This window comes from Notamacropus eugenii, chromosome 2 (genome assembly GCF_028372415.1).
Source record: "Notamacropus eugenii isolate mMacEug1 chromosome 2, mMacEug1.pri_v2, whole genome shotgun sequence".
NCBI lineage: Eukaryota > Metazoa > Chordata > Mammalia > Diprotodontia > Macropodidae > Notamacropus > Notamacropus eugenii.
This window is the reverse complement of record NC_092873.1, coordinates 112,439,524-112,460,224: the sequence shown is the minus strand read 5'-3', so window position 1 is coordinate 112,460,224 and position 20,701 is coordinate 112,439,524. Positions and strand designations below refer to the sequence as shown.

The following is a 20,701-nucleotide window of genomic DNA, read 5'->3' as shown; positions in this document are numbered from 1 at the left end:
AAGTGCTACATAAATACTGGTTATTATTATCATAACTGTATATGGGATATGAGAGATAACATGGTCAGTTCTCCCCACCTCTATCCCACAGTTGCCTCTCATTCCATCTGTACTACATCCAAATCTTTCGGAATATATGCACGGTGACTCACCTGTATCTTCACTTCATCAACATCTTTAGACAACGCTCTTGAAATATTACTCAACAGCTCCACAATGATCTCAATGTTTCCTGGTATTTGGGGAGACTTTTGAATGCCTTTAAGTACACAAGACAAATCCTTTGGACATCTTTGCATCAAAACATCTGTAATTGTTGCATGTTTTCCTGTTTCTGAAGGTGAAAATGAAAAGGTGTTGGGGATTTCCTTTGATGCATCCTAACAAATAGGTAGAGGAGAAAAAGCACAACACATGTATTTACGGTTAGATAATTTAAAAAACACTCCTACTTACGGTTGCCATTTCAGCTTCATTTCTACTGTTTCAGGGACATACTAAAAGGCTGGATTACTTGAAGAAAAGACTAAGATAAGCAAAAGGAAATACTGGAGGTCTAAGAGAGTTCAGTTGGGAAACTGGTTGAGAAGAATACTAGGGAGGAAAAAAGAGATGGACTTCTGAATGGCAGTTTTATGCAGTTCTGCATTGGGAGTTTGGGACACTAGGACACTAATTTGATGCTGGGGACCCTTTACTGAAGTGTCTTGAGCTGAGAATAGTAACCCAATCAGTGATCCTATCTAATCACCATCCCTGTGAATCCTTATATCACAGTTTTCCAAACTTATTTGGCCTACCACCTCCTTTTCAAAAAATAAAATTACTCAGGGCTCGCCCTGGAAATCTACTTTCTTTAACCATTTAACGTCTTTTTAAAATTTGCATCATTTCAAAAAATGATGCATCTTAAATATAATAATTTATTGTTAATTTGTGGGGATTTTTCCTGCACTGAAATTTTGATGATGCAATATTGCATCTTGTAACTATATAGTGTTATATTATAAACAAATCATTCTATGCACATATTCCTGTTAATATATGCCGGACTTTCTAAACATACAGGACAGGCTCACTTGCCAACACTTGCTTATTAAGAACTGTCCTCAGACTTGACCACTGATCAGTTGTAACTTGCATTTTGTGTGTTTATTTGGAAAATAATGTAATTACTATGATTACACAACATCACAATTACACAACAGATAAAACATGTACCAATGGCTTTTCAAAATTTTCTTAATATTCTTTTTTTTCCTTACGCTTCCCCCACCACCTTATTTTTATTCAATGCCTCCCACTTGCACTCAAGACTACTACTGTCCTCCTGGAATGGTTCCAGCACCTGCCAGAAGGCGGTTTCACCCTCTTTGGGAACCTCTGTACCAAAACTCCCTTCCCTGGCCACCATTGCCCACATGCATAGTCTCCCTCATTAGAATATAAGTTCCTAGCTTTTTCACTGCCTCTCATCACCACCACCTCCTCTCATTGCCAATGTGTTGTTAAGGCCGGTCAATTCCATCTTTGCAAAGCTCCCTTCTGTCTTCTGACACTACTACCCCTCTAGTGCAGGCCCTCATCACCTAATGCCTAGACTATTTATTATAGCAGCCTGCTAGTGGATCTGAAGGCCTCAGCTCTCTTCCCATTTCAATCCATCTTCCAATCAACCAATAACGTGATTTTTCCAAAGTGCAGATCTGATGAAGTCATCCTCCCTACTCAATAAACTCCAGGGGCTCCCTATTGCCTCTAGGACCAAATATAAAATCCTCTGCTTGGTATTCAAAGCTCTTTATAACCTGGCCCCTTCTCACCTTGCCATTCTTCTTACATCTTACTGCCTGACATGTACACTTTGATCCAGTGACACTGGCCTCCTGGTTGTTCCCCAAACAAGACACTCCACCTCTCAGCTCCAGACATTCTCTCTGGCCATCCCCTACATATGGAATGCTTTCCTTCCCTCATCCTGACTTTCCTGGCTTCCTATAAGTCTCAACTCAAATCCTACCTTCTAGAGGAAATCTTCCTCAGCCTTTAATTCCAATGCCTTCTCTCTGGTAAGTATTTCCTATTTATCGTGTGTATGTGTGTGTGTGTGTGTGTATACATATATATGTACATATGTACATATATATATATAGCTTATTTCACATATATATTTGTTTGCATATTGTCCCTCCATGAGACTGTAAGTTCCCTAAAGGCAAGGTTATGTCTTTTGACTCTTTTTGTATCTGCAGCATTTAGCATAGTGCCTGAGATATAGTAGTCACTTAATCAGTATTGATTGATTGATTGATTAATCCTTGAGGGCAATGACAGTCTCACTTTTGTATTTGTATCCTCAGAATTTGGAACAGTGCCCAGCAATAGTAAGCACTTAATAAAAGCTTTCTCATTAACTTCTTCAGAATCGAAGAATTAGCGTTATTCATAAAGCAAAGAAATTCTGCCCACCCTGAAATACACAGTTCATCAAGAAAGAGGAATAAGAAAGGGAAATACTTTGGGAAACCAAAAATGAAAATTGAAAAGATTTAGATTCAGAGAGAAAAACAACCATGACAGAACAAGGAGCAGCTCTCATAAATCTCATACTTGAAAAGATTTAGATTCTACATGAAGAAAAGGCCATTTTTACATGTAGGCAAGGACTTTCCTAGCTGATCTGACACCTTCCACTGGAAAGACTCAAAGATGTGGAAGCTACAGAGGGTACATGGAGATTACCTAGTGATGGAAGCATAAATTGGAATCTGGAAGGAAGCTTCGAGATCATCCAGTTCAACTCCTTCATTGGAGAGATAAAGAAACTGAGGCCCAGAGAAGTTGAGAAATAAGTGACACTGCCAAGATTTGAATCCAGGCCCTTTGATTCTAATCTAACATTCTGTTCTCTATACTATAATCTATGCCCTCACCCTCATTTTAGAGATGGTAAAACTGAAGCCTCAAAAGGAAAAAGTATTTATCTAACCTATTGCTTCAAGATCATGGCAGAGTTGAAACTAATATCCAGGTCTCCTGAATTCCAGTTCAGCAACTGATATGAAGCGTCTAGTGAACATCTCATTGAAGGTCTTTAAGCAGAGGCCAGATTACTATTTGTTATGTACGTTAATGAGAATTCCTTTTTGATATGGGTTGAATGAAACAGTGACCAAGACACCATCCAATTTTAAATTCTTCCCTTCTGTGACTGGAACTCCTGGCTCCCCAAAGGCCTTCCCAACCCTGGAGTCACTGTGCCAAAAATTCCTTAGGGAATAATCCTTTTGTGTTAAACTTAGTCTCTCCAAAGGTTCCTACTTCAAAATGTAACCATCTCAAGCATAACTGACCTGATAAGTCATTAAAATCTGGATATGTTACTTAAATTGATTATTTTCCCTGACTATTAAGAGGACCTCAAAACAGTATATATTACAGTTTTCTGGTCTTAACATATATAGGGAAAGTTGGGAAAGGAGTGGGAGTGAGAAGATTCACAAGCCAAGGGTTTTCTACTTTGCAATTTTGCCCATGACAGACCCTAACATTTGTGTAGTGTTTTAAGTTTTATGACGGATTTTCTTTGTAGTATTAAGAAGCAAAAGGCAGCCCACCATAGCGTAGAGAGACCCCAACCTCAGAATCAGAAAGATCTAGATTTCAAGTTCCACCTTTAACACATACTAGCTGACCCTAAATGAGTCACAGTCTCTCGATAAACCATGAGACTCTCTAAGACTACAAATTGTGGAGGAGTTGCCAACCTCTGTTGGTCAAAGGGAGCCTCCTCACGGGGAGTTCTCTACATAAAATAAAATCACAAATCTGGTAAAAAAAAAAAATGAGATAGCTAATGAAATTTCTTATTATTTCTTTTTTCTGTGATCTCATCTACAGGCAGTTAGGTAGCACAAAGAATAGCATGCTGGGTCTAGAGTCAGGAAGACCTGAGTTCAAATCTGTCCTCAGATACTGTGGAACCTTGGGCAAGTCAATGAACCTGTCTGCCTCAGTTTCCTCAACCATAACTATTTCCTTCCAACTACTTTCCAAGGTTGTTATGAGGATCAGATGAGATAATATTTGTAAAGTCTCTGGCACATAGTAGGTGCTTTATAAATACTAGCTATTGTTCCTACAATTATCAGATATGTATTCCAACTGTTTATACAGACCACAACCCATCCATGACTTCTCATCCTGTGCAACAATTTCCCACCTCTTCTTTTCAGCCCATCCCACTCACTAGGGGTCTTCCTGTACTTCCCTTGACTTTATGTGAAACATGAATACAGCACAGAACCTGTCTCTTGGTAATTCCTCACTTTTGGATGGCCCACCCATGAGTGGCCATGTATCTCTGATAACTTCCTTTATGCACATGTCTCTTGCACAGTTCTCAGTTGGTAATAGGTTGTAGTCTATTCACTTCTTCCTTAAACTTCTCCAGTGCCCTTTGTTAGGTCTTTTATTTTCAAAGACTGTAGTATCCTATGCCTCATAGACATACAGCGCCACTGGAGTAATAGTTATTTTAAAAAATAGATCTTTGTCTCCAGGAAAATATTGGGATCATTGAAAGTATTACAGTTTTCCAAAAGTAATCCAGTCCACTTTCCTCTTCTTCTTCAATTCTGAACCTAAATTGTGTCAGTGTACAATATCTATCCAATATATAAGCAGTTATTGCTTCTCCACACACCATCCCAAAAAATCCAAAACTCCTCCTTCTCCTTGGACTCCCTTTTCCTGTCAAGAGCACAGCCTAGGAGTCATCCTTGATTCCTTCCTCTTGTTTGTCCCACATAACCAATCAATTGTCAAATGTAATCAATTCTATTTCCACATTGTTTTTTGTCCTTCTTGCTACTTACAGAGCCCCCACTTGTGGTTCAGACTGTCATCATCTAGAGGCTAAACTATTCCCTTTGTATACTATTTCATCTCCAAACCTCATCTGTTCCCTGTCCAACCCATGTTCCACACAATTGTTGTTCAGTCCTATCCTACTCTTTGTGATCCTGCTTGGGATTTTCTTGGCAGATACCAGAGTGGTTTACTATTTCCTTCTGCAGCTCATTTGACAGATGAAGAAAATGAGGCAAAAAGGGTTAAGTGTTTTGCCCAGGGTCACACAGCTAGTAAAGATACTGGAGGTATGGAGGAGTTTTCCATTTCCTTCTCCATCCACATGGTTACCACAGTTATATTCTTAAAAGCACATGTCTGATCAATTCATATTCCTATTCAATAAACTCTAGTACCTCCTTATAACATCTGGAATCAAATACAAACTCCTTATTTGACATTCACAACCCTTCACAATCTGGCTCCACCTACCTCTACAGCCTGATACATTACTCCCCTTCCTGCACTCTTTGGTCTAGCCGGACTCTCCTTTTTGTTTCTCTCCTATAATAGTTATATTTCCCACCTCTCTGTCTTTGTGCACATTGTTCTCCATGCCTACAATGCATCCTTTCCTCCCTTTTTTCTTTCAAAATTTCACTAAAATACTTCCTAGGTAAGACCCTTTCTTATCCTTCTACATCCTAGTACCTTCTCTCCCATGAAATTTATTCATATTTATTTGGTATATGAAGGCAGTTAGTTCATAAAGTAGACACAACTTCACAACAACAACAAAACTTATAGTACCTGAAATTTCAAAGAAACTTTCACAGTTTATGTCATTTGGTATGTAATCCTAAGAAAGCCTCTCATGAGTACAGGGCAATTCTTGGAGACAGCTAAGTGGCTCAGTGGATAGTGTTGGGCCTGGAATCAAAAAGACCTGAGTTCAAATCTGGCCTCAGACACTTAGCAGTCATATGACCCTGACCAAGCCACTTAACCTCTCTTTGCTTTAATCCACTAGAGAAGGAAATGGCAAACCACTCCAGTATCTTTGCTTAAGAAAACCCCAATGAGGTCACAAAGAGTTGTACTCGACTGAAACAACTAAACAATAACAAAACTAGAGGATTATCACAGAAAGAAAAATAACTATTGTCTACAATCTACAGGACAGAACTGAAATATGCAAAAGCACTTGTGATCTCATAAGTTTGGAAGGTCCTTCCAGTGAGGTCCAGTTACAACAATGGTCCCAGACAACCAACTCATGCATACTCATCTGTACAACTGTGCAACTCATCTGTATATTGTGCCATAAACATGCTACAGGGAAAATACCCAACATGCTGGAAGCCTTCTACATTTTCTCCAGGTATTTCAAAATTACCAATGTAACACTCAGGGTGTCCACCTATACCACCTTCTATATGTAATCAGCTCATTTTCTCTTCTTGTTCTTTTCCCTGGTAATATTTTTTATTTCTGATCTTTGAAATTCCTCAAATTATGTGCTGCCTTTTCAACATTCATTCAAGCTATTCATTTTTTATTCTTTAGAGGCTACATAAAATGGAGACCCATAAAAATGTAAAGCAATCTTCTGAATAGGTGTTGCTATACCAAATGCTCACAATCTCCAAATGACACTGAATGAAAAGCTTTTAAAATTCTTCTACCAGAAAAATAATCAAAACCATGTGGAAACAGGAAGCATATGTTATCCTTTTCATCCTTTCTGCCACTCAAATCCTCCCAAAGGTGATTTCAATGAGCATACTGAAGATGGATTTACATCCCCAAACTTTTAATCAATTGCAAAAAATCATTTTATCTACCGCACAATTGCCCACAGAACATGAAATATAAAAGATCAGCATTACTTGGGATAAGCCCATTTCTATCTGAACTCCATTGAAAAAGATGAAATAAATGAGATAATAATAATCACTGACATTTTTATGGCAAAAGTCTTCAAAGCACTCTATATACATTATCTCATTGATTTCTGAGAGGCATTCAAATTCATGTCTCCTACTTCTAGGGCCATTAGAACATGTACCTGAAAGAAGGTGTATGATCTTATTGCAACAATTAGGAGAGGAATTTGACCAAGACCACAGCAAACAAAGTATAAGCAAGCAAGGAAGGGATGGGAAAGAAAAGGGAACAAATAATTATGAGGTGCCTACTATGTGACAAGTGGAGGCAGCTAGGTGCTCTGTAGATAGAGCACTGGGCTTGGAGTCAGCAAGACCTGAGTTCAAATCTGGAATCAGATACTTAAGACCCTGAACAAGTCAATTAACTTCTATTTACCTTAGTCCACTGGGGAAAGAAATGGCAAAACACTCTAGTATCTTTACCAAGAAAGCCTCCTAGACAGTACTGGCATGACCATGGGGTCACAAAGAGTCGGACACAATGGAACAACTAAACAAGAACAAATGTGCCAAGCACTGCGCTAAGAGTTTAATACTATCTCATATGATCCTCACAACTCTGAGAGTTAGGCACTCTCAGTATCATCATTTTATAGTATAGGAGATTGAGGCAGACAGAAGTCACACTACTACTAAGGATCTGAGGCTGTAGTTGGACTGAGATCCCCCAAGAGCACTCTATCCACCGCATGCACCTTGGGGATGTGGTTATCATATAACCAAAATAGAACAGCATTTTAGTGAAGAAGATGGGTGAGGCAACCATTTCCTGCCATTCCTTCCTGATCTTCTTTGTAGTGTGTTCTGCCTAACTCTGTGCAGTCATTCCCAACTTTGGACCACCCCTACAAACTCCTTATTTCAATACTAGATTTGGTTGGCTACCCTATGAATTCTTCTTGACCTGGCAAAGCTTTCTGTTGAGTCTTTCTGATCAAGGTTTACATCCTAACCTTCCCCCTTAAGAAAGTCGAATAGACCTTATGACCTGTTGGACCTTAATCACTGACAAACTAAACTTCATCTTCTCCCTAGGGGCCAGAGACAGACATTCAACAGAACTAGGTAAAACCGTTGTGGGAAAGAGGTAGATGAAATGAGAAAAGAGAAAATAATTAAAATTTGAGTTTATGGTACTTATAAGGAAGGTTGGTGGAAATACAGGGTGTCTCAAAAGTCTTAGTGGAGTATTAAGCTGTATTTTGCTTTGTGTGGAAACAGATTCTTTCCCTATAGTCCATTCAAAGGCCAGACTGTCATTTACTGCAAAAACAATACATGTATCTTTCTGGAGAAATAGAAGAATAGATATAGGCCCTTTCCAGGCCTATTATTCTATCACTGGTTCACCTCCACAAAATTTAAGTTACATGGAGAAGGAAAAATTATTTTTTATCTGAAAAGTTAAGGACTTTTGTGTCTTAGCCCTGAATTATTGACCAGGTAAACTATGTGAAAAGACAAAGACTAATCTCAGGTATTATGAGTCAATGCCATTCTGGCCCTTTCCCTCTTATTCAGACAATACCATGTAACTCATTTGGGGATTATACTCTTCTCAGCCAACCTGGAATTAAAGGAAAAAAAACTATTCAACAAGAGCAAAAATATTACCTCAAATATGGTGAGGACATTAAGTGTTCTGCAAGTATCTGTGGATTTCCGCCATGCTTTATTCCTGCATAAAAACCCTATGTTCCCCTCCATCCCTAAAGAACAGGCCTGAGAGCAGTGAGAATTTTCAATACAAGGGACTTGACAATCTGTGGGGACAAGAAAAGAGAAGAAAATCATCAAATAGAGACCAAAGATTTAGTCCTAGCTCTACTACAAACAGTGCCTACCTGTCACTTCTACAACTGTTATCTCAGTTGATCCTCACAACAACCCAGAAGGCAGAAGCAATTGTTATCCCCATTTTTACAGGTAAGGAAACTGATGCAGAGAAAGGATAAGTAACTTGCCCAGGGTCATGCAGCTAGTAAGTATCTGAGGCCAGATTTGAACTCGGGCCTTCCTGACTCCAGTTCCAGCTCACTACCTACTTTGCCACTGGCCACGCAAGTTATATGACCTTGGAGGAGACACTTCATTTTTCTGGGTCTTTAAAATAGGGAGATGGAACTAAGGTCCCTTCTAGTTGTATTCTATATAGGGCTGTAAAGATAGAGTTACAATTCTTACCTGTTGTATTTCATTCATTTTGACTCTGATTATTCATGATGAAGAAATGACTCCTGAAGCAGAGTAGATGAATAAAGGAGGAGGAAGAAGAGGAAGAAGCAGCCCAGAGCCATAAAAGAGAATTCTGCATATACATATTCAAAGATATGACCACCCTTAGTACTCATTAGATATTATGTCCAGTAAAGTGTGTAGGATACAGCAAGGCAACACAGTAAAGTACAGATCTGCACTCAAAGGGATGGAACTTCCAGAAACTTTCTGCTGCCATTGTTAGGTACACCGATGGCTTGGACAGGTAGAAGAATGCAAAGGTAGGTTGAGAAGAACGCCACAGAAGTAAAGTTCTAACCAGTGTCATCATGGTAAATGTTTATCTGCCAGCTCTCCCAAAAATATGTATATACGACACACTTTTAAGTTTATTCTATGTTAGTAACATTTTCTCTAACACTTTCTTAAGTCTAGATCAGCTACAATATGATAGAAGCCCTGATTAGTATTATTCGAGATTTCCAAGGTATAAATACTCATACTAAAAATGCAACAATTGGCTCTCATGAGCTGATATGAGTTGACTCTAGCACATCCCTCATCCTGACTGAGGGGATGCCCCAAATCTTAGCATTTGGAGCTCAAAGAAACGTCATCGGATGAATCTCTCATTTTATAGATGAGGAAACTAAGGACCAAAGACAAAGAATGATTCTCTAAAGTCACATAGGTAGTAGCATAGCCAGACTTCTCACCAACATCTTGTAATTTAAAAACCTAGGCTCATTCCTTCTCCAGCCTGCCTGTCACCCAGAGTCCACCAGACACGTCAGGGCCAAGCAGGAGCAGATGCTACAGAAAAGACTTCCCTTGCCCTCAACCTTCTTGCCAGTTCCCCATTTTCTTTTCCCACTCCTGGCTAGATATTGACCCTTCCACAAGAGGAAATCCTGAGCGTTCCTCTCTATTCTGACCTTGGATGTTGGAGGGTAACTCAAATCTATGTGGTCACTCGTAGCACTTGGATGAACCAGGAGGCATCAACTACAATTCTCTCAGTAAAAGGGACTTTTTATCTGCCATGACAATTAATTAACAATTTCTGTTAGCATACCTTGTGTTCTGCTGGTCATGGGTACCCTGTCTTTATTGACATCCTAAAAGAAAAAAGAAATCAGAGATCAAGTAAAAATCACATTATTTTAAAAGGCGACTGGAGGTTTAACTCTAGGTCAGATCCCAACCCCATTATATAAACATGTTCTTGAGGACAATATCTTTCCTCACATCCCCTCCAGCTTCCTTATCTCCTGCCCACGACAGACAGCAAAGCCACAAAATAGATCAATAATATTGTTTGTTATTGTTGAATGAATGAATGAATCCTAATTTCTTTATATATGATTAGGATCTACCAGTGGCTGGAGGAGATTTTTAGGTATATGGTTGTTTCAGAATATGGTTGTTGTCATATTCTTAGAGTTAAAACTGGGATATTTCATGAGAGGACTTCTGGGAGCCAAGATGGTGGAGTAAACATTAAGTTGCTCTCACTCTCCCTTCTTGACCTTGGAAACCCAGAAAATTATCATCCCTTGAAAAATACTGTAACAACAGAGCCAGAAGAAAGATGGGTTGTAACAGTCTTTTAGCCCAGGAGGCTTGGGAGATTGATGGGAAAGGTCCCTATTGCTTTGGTGGAAGGGAAGCAGTGCAGGATAGGAGGCATCCCAGAAAGTCAGTGGCAAGCACCAGGTAAGCTGCCAGATACCTACAGACTTCAGATGCCAGAACCAGAGGCCCCAAAACACAAAGTCAGTGACCAAGTGACCAAGCTCCTGGCCCCCAGAACAATAGGGTAGGACAGTGCCCCCTATGCTCCAGCAGGAGAGTTCAATTTTAAAAGCCAGGAAATTGGAACAAAGCAAAAACAAACAATGAACATAGATTCTTTCTTGGGGATGAGGAAGAACAAAACATAAATTCAGAGAAGGACAACATTATCACTATACCTATATTTGACACCTTAAAGGGAAATATAAACTGGTCTCAAGCCTAAAAAGCCTTCTTGGAGAACTCAAGAAGGATTTTAAATGTCAAATAAGAGAGATAGAAGAAAAATTGGGGAAAAAAATGAGAGATATACAAGAGAGTCAACAGTTTGAAAAAGGAAGGACAAAAATTGACTATAGAAAACAATTCCTAAAAAAATACAATTAGTTAAATGAGAAAAAAAAAGTACACTGAAGAAAAAAACTCCTTAAAAAGTAGAATTGGCCAAATGGAATAGTAGGCACAAAAATTCACTGAAGAGAAGAACTCCTTCAAAATTGAAATTGGCCAAATGGAAAAGGAACTACAAAAGCTAACTGAAGAAAACAACTTGTTGAAAATTAGAATTGAACAAATGGAGACTAATGACTCTATGAGGTAACAAGAATCAGTCAAACAAAATTCAAAATCCAAAAATGGAAGAAAACATAAAATAGCCCATTGGAAAAACAACACTCCTGAAAAATAGATCTAGGAGAGATAACTTAATAACTATTGGTTTACCTGAAAGCCTTGATAAAAAACCAAAAAGCTTGGACAACACATTTCAAGAAATCAGCAAGGAAAACTGCCCTAAGGTTCTAGAAACAGAGGATAAAATAATCATTGAAAGAATCCAGCAATCATCTCCCAAATGAGATCTCAAAATGAAAACACCAAAGAATATTGTATCCAAATTCCAGAATTACCAGACCAAGGATAAAATAACAAGCATCCAGAAAGAAACAATTTAAATATCATGGAACTACAGTCAGGATTACATAGGACCTTGCAGCTTCTACATTAAAAGATCAGAGGGCTTGGAATATGATATACGTAAGGCAAAAGAGCTTGGATTACAACCAAGGATCAACTACCCAGCAAAACCGAGCATAACCTTTAGGGGAGGAGGTGGACATTCAGTGAAATAGGGATTTCAAAACCTTCCTGATGAAAAGACCCGAGCTCAACAGAAAATTTGATATTCAAATACAAGACTCATGAGAGACATATAAAAGGTAAACAGGAAAAAAATTATTATTCAATAAGGGAAAACTGTTTACATCCCTACCTAGGAAGAAGATACTTGCAACTCTTCAGAACTGTTTCTTTATTATAACATTTAGAAGGGATATACATAGATAGAGGGCATGGATATAAGTTGACTTTGATGTGATGATAAAAAATTTAAGAGATGAGAAGGGATTTTACTGGGAGAAGAGGAAAGGAAATTACATCTCATGAAGAGGGGCAAAGACCTATTACAGTAGAGGTAAAGAAGGGAGGGAGATGAGCATTGTTTGAACCTTACTGTCATTGGATTTGGCTCAAAGAGGGAATAACATACTCAGTTCGGTATAGAAATCTTAACTTGCCATATAGGAAGTGGGAAGGAATGGGAAAGGAAAGGGAGGGGTGGATAGAAGGAGGGAATTAGAAAGACAAAAGGGAAAGAAAAGGAAAGAGGCTGATAGAAGGAAGATACTGACGGAGACAGTGGTCAGAATCAAAACAATAGTGAGGAGGGAAAGGGAGAAAGGAGAGAGAAAAGAATAAACAAGGGGAGGAAATAGGATGGAGAGAAAGACACAGTAATCATAACTGTGAATGTGAATGGAATGAACTCTCCCATGAAACGGAAGCAGATAGCAGAGTGTATTAAAAATCACAATCCTGTAATATAGTGTTTACAAGAAATACATTTGAAACAGAGGGATATACATGGAGTTGAGGTAAAAGGCTAGAGTAGAATATATTATACTTCAGCTGAAGAAAAAAAGCAGACGTAACTATTCTGATCTCAGACAAAGCAAAAGCAAAAATAGATCTAATTAAAAGAGATGAGGAAGGAAACTACATCCTGCTAAGAGGTAGCATAGACAACGAAGTAATAAATACATAAACACCAAGTGGCATAGCATACAAATTCTTTAAGGAGAAGTTTAGTGAGCTATAAGAAGAAATAGACAGCAAACTATACCAACCTTTCCTTCTCAAAACTGGATCAATCTAAACACAAAATAAGCAAGAAAGAAGTTCAGGAGGTGAATACAATTTTAGAAAAGTTAGATATGGTAGACCTCTGGAGAAAACTGAATGGGGATAGAAAAGAATAGACCTTTTTCTTGGCAGTATATAGCACCTACAAAAAAACTGATCATGTATTAGGGCATAAAAGCCTCACAATCCCATGCAGAAAGGCAGAAATATAAAATGCATTTTTCTCAGATCATGACACAATAAAATTATATATAACAAAGGGCCATAGAAAGAAAGAGAAAAAATTAATTAATCTAATCCTAAAGAATGAGTAGGTCAACAACAAATCATAGCAGCAATCAACAACTTCATCCAAGAGAATGACACTAATGAGACAACATAACAAATATTATGGGATTCAGTGAAAGCACTTCTTAGGGGAAATTTTATGTCTCTCAATGCTTACATGAATAAAATAGAGAAAGAGGAAATCAGTGAATTAGGTATGCAACTGAAAAAAAATTAAAATCCCCAATTAAATACAAAATTAGAAATTCTGAAAATCAAAGCAGAGATGAATAAAATTGAAATTAAGAAAACTGCTGAACTAATAAATAAAACTAATGAAAAATGAAAAAATACAATAGATAAGCCTTTAGTTAATTTGATCTTTTTAAAAAGAAAACCAATTACCACTATCAAAAATGAAAAAGGATGAAATCAACACCAATGAAGAGAAAATTGAAACAATAATTAGGAGCTATTTTGCCCAATTATATGCCAATAAATTTCACAATCTTAGTGAAATGAATGAATATTTACAAAAATAGAAATTGCCCAGATTAACAGAAGAGAAAATAAAACACTTAAATAATCCTATTTCAGAAAAAGAAATTAAACAAGCTATCAATGAACTCCCTAAGAAAAAAACTCCAGAGCCAGATGGATTTACAAGCGAATTCTGTCAAAAAGTTAAACAACTAATTCTAATACTATATAAATTATTTGAGAAAAATAGGTAAAAGAGTCCTACCAAATTCTTTCTAGGATACATGGTGCTGATATCTAAACCAGGAAGAGCCAAAAGAGAGAAAGAAATTATAGATCAATTTCCCTAATGAATATAGACACAAAAATTTTAAATGAATTATTAGCAAAAAGATTAGAGTTACTTATATCAAGGATAATACACTACGACCATGCAGGATTTATACCAGGAATGCAGGGATAGTTTAATATTAGGAAAACTATCAGCAGAGTTAACTATATCAACAACAAAACTACTAGAAATTATATGATTTCCTCAATAGATGTTGAAAAAGCATTTGACAAAATACAACACCCATTTTTATTGAAAACACTGGAGAGCATAGGAATAGAATCTCCCTTAAAATGATAAGTAGTTTCTATCTAAAACCCTCAGGAAGCATTATATGTAATGGGGATACACTAGAAGCATTTCCAATAAAGTCAGAGTAAACCAAGGATTTCCATTTTCAGACCACTGTTATTCAATATTGTATTAGAAATGTTAACTTTAGCAGTAAGAGAGAAAAACAAATTAAAGGAAGTAGAATAGGCAAAGAAGAAACAAAGTTATCTTTCCTTGCAGATGATATGGTATACGTAGAGAATCCTAAAGAATCAAGTAAAAAACTCCTTGAAATAATTGACAACTTTAGCAAAGTTGCAGGATATAAAATAAGCTCATGTAAATAATTGGCATTTCTATATATTACTAAACAAAGCCCAACAGCAAGAGATAGAAAGAGAAATTCTATTTTAAGTCCCTGCAGAAATTATAAAATATTTGGGAGTTTCCACATCAAGACATACGCTGGAACTACATGAACAAAGTTACAAAACACTTTTCACACAAAATAAAGTCAGATCTAAATAATTGGAAAAATATTTGTTGCTCATGGGTAGACCAAACTAATATAATAAAAAGGACAATTTTATCTATATTAATTTACTAATTCAGTGCCATACCAATCAAACTATCAAAATTATTTTACATAATTAGAAAAAATAATAACAAAATTCATCTGAAAGAACAAAATGTCCAGAATATCCAGTGAATTAATGAAAAGAAATGCTAAGGAAGGTGATCTAGCCATACAGTATCTTAAATTGTATTATAAAGCACCAATCATCAAAACTATTTGGTACTGACTAAGAAATAGAGTGGTGAATCAGTGGAATAGTTTAGCTGCACAAGACACAGTAGTCAATGACTGTAGTAATCGACTGTTCGATAAACTCAAAGACTCCCAGTTCTGGGATAAGAACTCACTATTTAACAAAAACTGCTGGGAAAACTGGAAAATAATATGACAGAAGCTAGGCTCAGACCAGCATTTTATACCATATACCAAAATAAAGTCACAATGGTTACAAGATTTAGACATAAAGGATGACACTAAAACCAAAATAAGAGAGCAAGGAATAGTTTACCTGTAAGATCTATGGAGAAGGGAAGAATTTATGATGAAACAAGAGATTGGGAACATTATGAAATGCAAAATGGATAATTTTGATTACATCAAATTTAAACGTTCTTATTTTGTTTTACAAAGCCAACGTAACAAGACTAGAAGAGAAGCAGAAAACTGGGAAACAATTTTTACAACCAGTGTCTCTGGTAAAAAAATTTCTAAAATATGTAGAGAGCTGAGTTGAATTTATGATAGTCAATCCCCAATTGATAAATGGTCAAAGAATATGAACAGGCAGTTTTAAGATGAAGAAATTAAAGTTATCTATAGTAATATGAAAAATGCTCTAAATCACTACTGATCAGAGAAATGCCAATCAAAACAACACCTATCAGATTGGTTAGCATGACAAGACAGGAAAATGATAAATGTTGGAGAAGATGTGGCAAAATTGGAACACTAATGCATTGTTAGAGGAGTTGTGAATTGATCCAATTATTCTGGAGAACAATTTGTAACTATGCCCAAAGGGTTATAAAACTGTGTAATACAGCAATACCACTTCTAGGTCTGTATCTCACAGAGATCATAAAAATGGGAAAACAATACACATGTACAAAAATATTTATAGCAGCTTTTTTGTGGTAGCCAAGAATTGGAAATTGAGGGGATGCTCATCAATGAGGGCATGGCTGAACAAATTGTGGTATATGAATATAATGGAATACAATAGTTCCATAAGAAATAATGAGCAGGTGGACTTCAGTAAAAATTCAGAAAGACTTACATGAACTGATGCTGAGTGAAATGAACAGAACCAGGAGAACATTGTACACAGTAACAGCAACATTATGCTATGACTAACTTTGATAGGCTTCACCCTTCTCAGCGATGCAAGGATCTAAGACAACTCTAAGACTCATAGAAAATGCTCACATCCAGAGAAAGAACTATGGAGTCTGAAAGCAGATGAAGAACACCATTTGCTCTCTTTTTTTTGTTTGTTTCTTCTTTCTTGTGGTATATGAATTTAATAGAATATTATTTAATGAAAAATGGCAAAAGACACAATTTCAGAGTAATCTGGGTCAACAGGAACAAACTGATGTGGAGTTCTGTGGAGCAGAACGAAGCAAACAATTCATACAATAATTACATCATTGCCAAGACAAAACAATTCAAAAGATCTACAAATTTCAATCAGTTCAATGACCAATCACAATTCCAAGGACTGATGATGAAGCATCTACTCACCTTCTAATAGAAAAGTGATGAACTCAGAATGCAGAATCAGATAGATGTGTGTATGAGTATTCATGTGCGTGTGTGCGTGTGTGTGTGTGTATTTGCTCCTGTTACAAAGGTTTTGTTTTCCTCTTTTTCCAGTGGAGGTAAGGAGAGTTAGGAGAGCAAGAAAATATTTTTTCTTAATTGAAAAATGAAATTAAATTTGAAATCAGTGCAGTTATAACCTAACCATTCCTGTCCATGACCTGAGAAGCTAAAATTCTGTTATCCTCACCCCACTTTTCACCACCCTCAGCCTATCCCACTCCCATGCACATCTAGATCATCTCACGAATGTAGCAGACACCTGGGTTCTAGGATCCTTCTTGAAAGCAACGGCTAGTAAGAGCTACCCTCCCCCTTTTCATTTTTTTCTGGCAGAGTCATCCAGAATTAGCAGTCATGAACTTGTTATCATTTGCAGTGATCTGTAAGATGGAGTTCATTATATTATCTTTCCCTTAAAACCTACCCCTGTCTTCCAAAACAAACAAAATAAAATTCAAGATCTACCTAGACCTAAGAGGGTATTAGACGAGGGCATAAGTATAGCCATATTCACTCTCATCATGTTGCTAGTTTCAGGTCCCATTTATTTATCTATCTTACTAATATTTTAATGGTGAAATTATTGTGGACATAAATGGTCCAGAAAGAGCTAGAATTCTGGACTCCACATGGATGCTTGCTCAGAAAACATCAAAGCCCTCTGAAGTGTCAGCTTACTGAACCTCTATAGGAGCTGTTGGTCTAGATGCAGAAAAGAATGTTGGGAGAACAAGAAGGAAGCCTGGAAATGGTTGAAGATGGGATCTCAATAGGATCAGCTACTGCAACAGTAGTTAAGAACCATACCCCAAAAATCAACACCTTGAGTTATACTTGGAATTGAATTAGTATCTGGGATGGTTTATTTAAACAGGTCCCAGTAAAATAACATTGCATAAGTCAGGTTCAGTTGTCAGTGGGTGGAGGAAATATGTTGTTTACCATAAGAAGAAGGAATAACGTCTCATTTAAGAAAGGGGTTTATACTACACTTTTGCCCAGTCTGAATGTTAGTTTGCTACAGTGCACTAGAAGGAGGTCATTACATTCTCCCTCTGCAATCTATGCATTAGTCAAAAGTTCCTGCCTGATGTTTATTGTAGAAAACAGATTCTCAAACCTTGTTAAACCAGCCGAGCTGCTTTCAGGTGGGGGAGAGAAACTGGGTAGCTTCCAGAATCCCTTCTAATGGGAGACAAAGAGAATAGATCAACCTGGGAACAAGATCTGAAAATTCTTTATGAAAACAGCTTCCTACATTTCTACCTTCTTAATGTAGGTATTTAGAGATTATTTGACCTGTCCTCCAACCTCTGTACCAGGATTGGCCACCATAGGTGCAGTTGGCTGAAAGATAATGTTAATAAGGGTAGAAGCAGGGACTATATATACTACAGTCACTAGAAGTCAGGAACTCCTATGGTGCGTCAAAAAAAAAAAAGATGGTTTGGAGGCCAGGACTCTGGGTTCTAATCCGTGAGTAGAGAATTGCTGGGGAAAGCATGAGGAATTGCTCTCTAAAACCAGTTTTACCACTAGGTGACTTTAGGCAAGTCACTTCCTTCAATGAAAGATTTGAATTGGGTGAGCTAGAAAAGTCCTTCCCAGATCTAAACTACTGTAACTATTATTTCTAATGTGGTTTGGTTCTCTGTTACCAAAATGAGAATTTATTATTTCTATTTTTAAAAGTTATAGTAACTAAATAATCCCCCACCTTTCACTCCTGAAGCAGCTATCAGTAAGTTATTGACTTTATCTACTGGATTGCCAACACCCTTGTGAATAGTTAAAGAAGGTGTGATTATCCCTGATTTGCCTAATGAAAGGCCTGGTCAGGAAAGAATGAAATAAAATGACTAGTAATAGGAAAAAAATGTACTCTCTCAACCAAAAATAGAACCCAGATTGTGAATAGAGGAGCTGAAAGGAGAGATACATGGGAAATAAATGTGATATAAAACAAAAAGAACTATAAAAATCTGGCTTCTTTGTGTACATTTTCTGTCTTCCATAAGTCACGATAATTATGAGTTTCAAAATTCACTCCCAGGAGGAAAAACATAGTCAACGCTCAAGTAACCAAAGATTCATGTTCTAGTTTGTGAATCATCTGTGTTTCGAATTTCTCCTTCCTCTACATCTTTTAATCGCTTGACTGCTTATTGCTTCTCAATCAGAAGACAGAGGAAAAAAAGGCGTAGAGATGTGCCTCCCCCAAGCAAACACCTCTTAGGTATGTATATGTATACACACATACATATACACATATATGTGTATATATATATATATATATATATATGTGTGTGTGTGTGTATATACATATGTATATATTTAAATATTTCCCTTTGTTTCTGGTATTTGTTTGAAACATGTGGATTTCATTCATCTGCCCTGATTTTCCTAGTGTACAGAGAGAACTGAAAACTAGCCATGGATGCAAAAACTTAGATTTAATTTAATAAAAATTTGATTGTTTGGGGGATTGGGAGGATGGGAGAGGTAAGAGGAGGGAAATGAACAAATATTTATTAAAATATATGATACTATATATACCATATATCAGGCACTGTGCTAAATGCTTTACAAATTTTGAATCTTTGAATCTAAGTCTTTGAATCTAAGCAAGTGCTTTATAGTAATAAAACAATTTCATACACATTTGAATCTCACAACAACCTGAGAGTTAGGTAACAGAAATATAATTATTATCCCCCACATCAACTACCTGAGGTTTCAGCTGATAGGTTCTAAGGGTGGATCTTGAGGCTCAGGGTAGTATAGTGGCTCATTCAAGATCACAGAGCTATTAACGGGTAGAGACAAATAGTGAGTCTTCATAGGAAACTTTAAGATCTGTAAAGTACTTTGCACCTGTTATCTCATTTGACTCCCACAATAATCCTGGCTATAATTATCACCATTTTATAGATGAGGAAACTGAGACAATGAACAGTTAAGTGAATTGCCTAGGGCCACATAGCTAGTTAGTGCTTTCCAACCAGGGTCTTCCTGATTCCATGTCCAACACTCCTAGATAGAAATAGAAATAGTAGTGCACTAGTAAATGTTTAACAACCAGGTCTCCTTCTCCCCCCCCAAAAAAAAGTGTACATTTTTTTTTAGTTTAATCTACATTAACATTTTCTCTATAGTTTTCTTTTGTCTACACAATAAACAAAACATCAAGCCTCTATTTGTAACATTTGCCTATTTCCAAGTTGTAAATACACTGAAAATTTAACAGCTCTCAGGAGCTGTCCATCAGGTTCCATCACACCACCTAAAAGAACCTAAAAGAACCCAAATCTTTTAACTATGAATCTCAGGCTCTTTCCATTCTGTCATGTATTTCTCATTCTCTCTTCTCCTCTCAGCCTTTTACTAACCTGGCAATGGGTTTTGCAGGATTCTGTGGATTGGAAAAACATCAAACAGGAAAGAAGAATTGCTAAGGACATTGTTTCCACCCAGCTGACTTCCTTGTTTCTGTTAGAAAAGGAAAAAAAAGTCTCTGAATCACTGCTATCCAAGCTCCATGCATCTGTAGAAGGAAAGGTTGGTCAGGAACAGATTCTTAACTTAATAAGCCTTCTATTCCTGCCTAAAAAATTAAATTTAATTTTTAAAAAAGACGGACCAAGCCTAGTTCTCCAGTTTCTCTGGGAATCTGTCTTCAGGTTATTCAGAGTTGTCTTGGATCAGAAAGACTGACTCCTTCTGGGGATGAGATGACCCCTATCCTCACAACCCTCTGATGTTCCCCCCCCCCCCCCCCCCCCGTATGATACCTAAAACCGGAAATCCTCTAAGGGTAGCTGTTAACCTTGCTATACGTCAGCTGCCAACCAATTATTAAAAATATTTCAGATTTGAGGAGTAGAAATGACAGTAGGTGAAGATAGGACAGGAAGTACAGCCATATGTGTCTGTCTACAT

At 37.1% G+C, this 20,701-nt stretch overlaps 1 protein-coding gene across 12 annotated transcripts in view; it reads right to left on the bottom strand.

The window, feature by feature from the left end:
- The window catches only part of LOC140526282 (putative adhesion G protein-coupled receptor F2P), a 57,532-nt gene that overhangs the window by 18,194 nt on the left and 18,637 nt on the right, over positions 1–20,701 (bottom strand). For 3 of the 12 annotated variants that reach the window (XM_072642388.1, XM_072642390.1, XM_072642389.1), the window contains exons 3-6: positions 20,152–20,251; positions 10,093–10,135; positions 8,415–8,563; positions 153–380 (exon numbers count right to left, since the gene is read on the bottom strand). In XM_072642388.1, coding sequence (XP_072498489.1) covers positions 153–380; positions 8,415–8,563; positions 10,093–10,135; positions 20,152–20,223 — 492 coding nt within the window. In that variant the 5' untranslated portion in view covers positions 20,224–20,251. Of the gene's footprint in view, positions 1–152; positions 381–8,414; positions 8,564–8,984; positions 9,038–10,092; positions 10,136–14,022; positions 14,055–17,882; positions 17,948–20,151; positions 20,252–20,701 lie in introns of those variants that run through there. The other 9 variants (XM_072642392.1, XM_072642393.1, XM_072642395.1 and 6 more) reach the window with 8 other exon arrangements.